Genomic DNA, 5758 nt, shown 5'->3' on the forward strand with positions numbered 1-5758 from the left:
CTGAGGGCTTGTCTGCACTATCAAGGTTTGGCCCCCCCCCCCCTGTCGCCCCCGCCCCCCCCCCCCGTCCCAATATTTTGGACTGCTGATCTGGTCACCCTACCTGTCGATGATGGTGTCCCCAATGTGGACATGATCTGTCGACAGAGGAAGCATGTGTGAACACCCTTTGGTGATTTTTGTTTTGTTGACTTTTGGGTGTCGACATAAGTTTTGTCAACAAAACTTGGTAGTGTAGACAAGCCCTAAGAGTAGCATACTGGACCATATATCTTACCTGGAAAATTCCTGCAGCCTCCAGCTGTGCTCCCCCGTCTCCAGGTGCCATCATAGAGTGTTGTGTTCCACTTGCGGAAGGTGCGTGCTTTCAGTGCATCTGGAGTAAGGTTACAGATCTCCAGCCGTGTGAACTCTCTCAAAAAATCTTGGAAGGACATCCTAAGAAGAAAGAAATCCAGTGACCTCACACAGGTATCCGTCAGAGAAACTACTGCAAAGGTCTCTCTCAAGTTGAGCAGGGTGTGAAGTGGTTTTCCTATCCCATGTACATTTTTGAGTGCACAAAATTTTTTACATCCCAAATCAGGACAAAATTCCATCATATTTTCACAAACTGAACCCCTCCCCCCCAAAAAAAAATTCAGCTCAGGTCAATCAAAATATTTCTTTTTGATAATTCCAAAACATTTTTATTTAGATTTTTTAACATTCTAATTAGCTTAGATTTATAAATAAAATCATCTCAGACCAGAAAAGTAGATTTTTCTTTTGAAAATGTTGAAATGTTTCATTTTCACAATTTCAAAACTTTTTCCTCAACAGTCAGGAAATTTGTATACATTGCCCTGTTTCACAAACAGCTTCGGTTTCAACAAATCTATATTTTTTTGGTGAACAAACATTTCACTGAAAAATTCCTAATCAGCTCTATCCTCAAGACCCAGGATGCATTTGATGATCATGTTTTATGTAGATATCAAAGCTTTCCACAGCCTCACAAAGAATAGAGATCTTTCTGTTCTACCCTGATCCTTCACCAATTCATGCCTTTTATTCCTTGCTTGTATGATAATAATTCCTGGCTATAGTGAATCCAAGATTTTATATTTTGGATTTACTTCTTATTCAAAACCCCACAGCAAAGGAGTCTAAGCCTTTTCAAAATCTTTTTATAATGATTGGTGAAAACCAACAGCACTACCCACTGTTTCCTTGTACCTCCCCGGCCCCACTTTGATCTGTTATAGCCATCTGTTGTCTCTTGTCCTATACTTAGATTCTAAGCTCTCACAAGCAGGGACCATCTTTTTGTTCTGTTTGTACAATGGAGTCCTGGTCCATGAGTAGGGCTCCTAGGCTTTATGGGAACACAAGTAAAAAATAATAGTACTCTATAACATCTAAACAATTTATAAAATAAATTTAGAGGGCCAGATCCTCAGATGGTATAAATTAGTCTAACTTCATTGTCTTCAGTTGAATTTCCCTGATTTATGCCAGTGATAATCAACCACATTTTGTTAACAGTGGATTTTTTTTTTTTTTTTTTTTTTTTTTTGGTAGGGGAGCAGGTGGGTGAGAATATTATTTTCAGCTGCAAAGACCAATCTGTTTTGGTGTTTTTCCCAGGTCACTGACTGCATGGTCAGCTGAGTGCCACTCTCCAAAAAAGCACAAAACTGATTCCAGGCAGCACTGAGATCCATTTGCAGCAAAAACATTTTCAAACATTGCTTCCTGTAGCATGGGTTTTCACTGGTAAAAACACCACTTAAGACAAATTAAAAAAACCCAGCATCTTAGCTTATTTGTGCGTATTTAAAACCCCTTTTAACTTGGTCACAAGAGTGTAAAATAAGGGTTAGTGCAAACTGTACTTTCCACTTACCAGAATTCCCCATCTTCCATTTTAATCCTTAGCTGCTGTCCCACAGATGGGTCCACCACGTTCCACTCAGAAGAGCTGCAGGGGTGAAGCAGGTCAAACATGCCGTGAGTCCTAAAGCTTGAACAACTCACAGTAAATTAAATTCTGGAAGAAGGAGGTGCAACTCCACTGACCTGTTGGAGCTATGCCAGTTACGACAGGGCTGAATTTGGCCCATTGTGGGCAACATTATCATCCCACACTGCTCATTAGTAAGAAAAATATTATCATTACTGGCTGTAGACACATGTGGTCTGTATTCCAAGCTGTTCCTGTGCTGTTGCTCAGCAGTTTATTTCCAGTTCCACAAATTGGGTGTAGGATCCAACCAAAATAATTCTGTTTTATACAGGTGTGACCCTAAGAGCATCCCAGTTCCAGGTGGCACATTGTTGTTAGGATATTTACCCACAGGGTGGCATGTAATGTATCACTGGAAAACTCAGAACTCATTGATCATTAATATTATTGTGTGGTGCATGTAATAGGTTAGTCTATCATCCTCATCACCATAATATCTGAGGGCCTTCTGTAGTGCATTAAGCAATGTGACTAACATCTGTCACACATGGTTCATTCTGTCTCTCATCTTCTCCATAGAGGGAGAATTGTGTGCGCAGTGGAATGATTTGTCTTGAGATTTTTATTTATTTGGTAAATGTACATGCTGGTGACTGAACAAATTTGCAATAGATAGAGCCTTTTACCTCTAGGTCACTAGTTCTGATACAGATTGGTAATGACTAGAAGCAGTTCCTTTCTCACAGCTATTTGCCATTTATCCAAGGTCCTTATCACCTTGATATCTAAGCAAGGAGAGCCTATACGAAGTGAATTGATACATCTGCAGTCCAATTCCTAGTGGGCAGATATCTACATCTCGTTAATTATCCTAGTTGGCACTATTTGGTCCCCTTTTTGCCAGTTGCAGCAGTGTACAAGGCTGGAACTAGCCTCAACTTCAGATCTTCCTTTTAAGTCAGAGTGGAGACATGCTAGCAAGGGTTGTGTGTGGGAAGCTTGATTGCTACCTAACCTATGTGCTGTGGAAGTTCAGTGTCTAGACCTGTCAAGCTGACACCTTCCACCAAGAGTAAATTTTATTTATTATTTTCCCCCTCCAATCTTCAGCAGAGGTGCTGGAACAATTTGTATAGTGGGGTGCTGAGAGCCATTGAAACAAACTGTAAACCCTGGATATGATAGAAACCACTTCAAACCAGGGGCTATGGCTGCACCCACAGCACCCCTACTTCCAGCACTTATATGACATTCAGAATCTGTATAAAAAGTTGATCCTTACTTATCACTCCAGGCTCCAGTCCATTCCACCTCTCCCCATGGGTTTCGCATTCGAATTAGATTAACACTCTGTCCTCGGTAGTTAATCTGTAATCACCACAGATATCCAGTTAGAGATACAATAATACTTGCTTTCTGCAGTATTTATGCCTTACAGACAGGTGCACAAAGAATTGTCATGCAAAAGACTACGATGGAGAGGAAAAAAACATAAGTAGCTTTTAATGCGAGAGTGCTATGAGGAAGAAAAACTGTGATTAGCTTTAAATGAAAACAACTTTTTCACTCTGCAGAAACTGTTGTGCAGAATTTGGATACTATTGGGATGAATGCTATAGGGAAAAAAACTAAAATAGATCAGCTAGTGAGAAAAGTATTTCTTATGACCAAGAACTGTGTGCATACATGTCACTGTGCTCCATTAATTAAGGCCCTAGCCACAACGGTATCAGGACCTTACTAGCTACAGTCATATTTAAACATAGTTATAGCTAATAAGGTTCTGATTCTATTGCAGGCAGTGTTTTAAAGGGGCATTTTCAGGTATCCTCAGATATATATATTTCTCTGCAGATGTTTAGAAGCCATACATAGCAGGTAGCATTGTGCTTTAAAACTGATCAGTCTAGTTTCACAGTCTTGGTGAATCACATATAGGCATCAAGAAGTATATGAGATTTTAAAATTCTTTCAACTTTAGTAATCCAAAAGTGTTATTAAGTAACACATAGAAAGTGATTTGTACATTGTGTGAAATCTGTCACAAGTGACAACCCAAGATTACAAATGAACAAACAAACAAACAAGGTTGCCTTATTTTTAACGCTCAAATACAAAATACTAAATCGTGCAGAGACTTTAAAGTGGTAGCTTAAAAAAAGTTAGTTGCTGGTTCAAAGGTATAGGTTTTTATTGCAGATTTAAGATTTTTAACCTGACATTCCCTTAAAACTACCAGGACATCTAATTGCTGCAGAGAGCATGGGTAAAACAAAGCTAGAGAGTGTGTGTTAATGTGCCAATCCTGGCATGTCTCATGGGATTTAAGCAATAGTTGATGGTCACCCTATTACCTCAGACAGAAAAAAAAATGAACTCCACTTATTTTCTGCAAAGTCACAAACTTGTAACAAGATACATGCTAGGTGGTTATGCCACAAAGACCTGCTATAGCAGAGCCACTTGGGATGGGGTGGGCAATGAAATATGGATCTGCCAGTGTACTGCACCCACTCCTCTTCTGTTTGACTTACTATTTATTAATCCTAGCCCTATAACCCCATGATAAACACTGCAGTTATGATTCTTTCCGAAGGTCTTGCAAATCCCTCCAGACAACACACAACATATTTTGTCTTTTTAGACTGCTTTATATCTGAGACTCTCAAACATTCATGATTTAAATCCCAGGACATGGGTGTCTGAGATATTATTGTTCCTACTATGTAGCTGAGCAGGCTCAGGTGAAGTGACTTTTGCAAGGTCACACAGCGGCAGAATTAGGAATAGAACCCGGAGACCTGATTCCCTGTTCTAACTACTGCACAACACTCCCTCTCTTCAAACTCTTCAAGGGAATGAAGATTGTACCTGTTTGGCTCCTGTGACCGAATAGGCATGACCCTTCACCAGCTTTTTAAATGTTACAGCCTCCATGTCCAAAGCACTGGTAATCTACATTTAAAAAAGTACACAAGAATACATGTTAAAGTTGTCATTGGCTTCACCTCTGTCCCTAAAAGAAAAGGCATATTAGCTTCTACACACACACACACACACACACACACACACACACACACACACACACAACCCCAGTTCATGCGAGGACCACAGGTGAACATGTATGAATCAGCCAGCATGCCACAGTTTTATTTTGTTCGGGTTTTTACAATGCAACCATCACTGTGGTACCTAAACAACAGCATTTTTTTTTTTTTTTTTGTGATGCTTTTTTCTTTTCCTTTTTTTTTTTTTTTTTTTTTTTATTTTTTTTTTTTGTCAACACTTTTTAAAAAAAAAAAAAAAAAAAATTGCCCCCCCCCCCACCCCATACTTACTATAAAAGAGTAAAAAAAAGTATTAATTATAAGCCCATATAGTTGGTGTGGATGTGTTTTCAGAGGCTAACTGACCTTGAAGGTTAAGAGTGTGCAGAGAATGAGGGAGCAAGATTTTCTTTGCTTTAGATCGTAATAAAATGTTCAACACTGCACAATCCTACTTGATTGCCTTTCATGACACCCTTGGGGGTCGTGACCCACTGGTTGAGTGGGTCCTCTAGTCTTTTCTAAGTCATTTATAAAATCTTTTAAAATGAATGCAGATACTCTTGAAACTTTATAGTGTTATGAGCTGGGTGACGCGTTGTTATGGGATTGAGCCTGAACTCATCCTTCAATTAACAACTATAAACATAAGCCCCATTTTAGCCCTAGTCTACACTACAGAGTTAGATTGACGTAAGGCAGCTTACATTGACCTAACTCTCAGCATCTACAGCAAAATGCAGCTCCCACCAACAGGGCCGGC

The 5758-nt window shown here is 39.5% G+C and overlaps 1 protein-coding gene across 1 annotated transcript in view; it reads right to left on the reverse strand.

The window, feature by feature from the left end:
• The window catches only part of CAPN1 (calpain 1), a 28594-nt gene that overhangs the window by 19331 nt on the left and 3505 nt on the right, over positions 1 to 5758 (reverse strand). The window contains exons 4-7 of the mRNA XM_026650340.2: positions 4820 to 4903; positions 3231 to 3316; positions 1889 to 1963; positions 278 to 438 (exon numbers count right to left, since the gene is read on the reverse strand). Coding sequence (XP_026506125.2) covers positions 278 to 438; positions 1889 to 1963; positions 3231 to 3316; positions 4820 to 4903 — 406 coding nt within the window. The remainder of the gene's footprint in view (positions 1 to 277; positions 439 to 1888; positions 1964 to 3230; positions 3317 to 4819; positions 4904 to 5758) is intronic.

The sequence above is a fragment of the Terrapene carolina genome, unplaced genomic scaffold, assembly GCF_002925995.2.
Source record: "Terrapene carolina triunguis isolate 2854851 unplaced genomic scaffold, T_m_triunguis-2.0 Scaffold89, whole genome shotgun sequence".
Lineage (NCBI taxonomy): Eukaryota > Metazoa > Chordata > Testudines > Emydidae > Terrapene > Terrapene triunguis.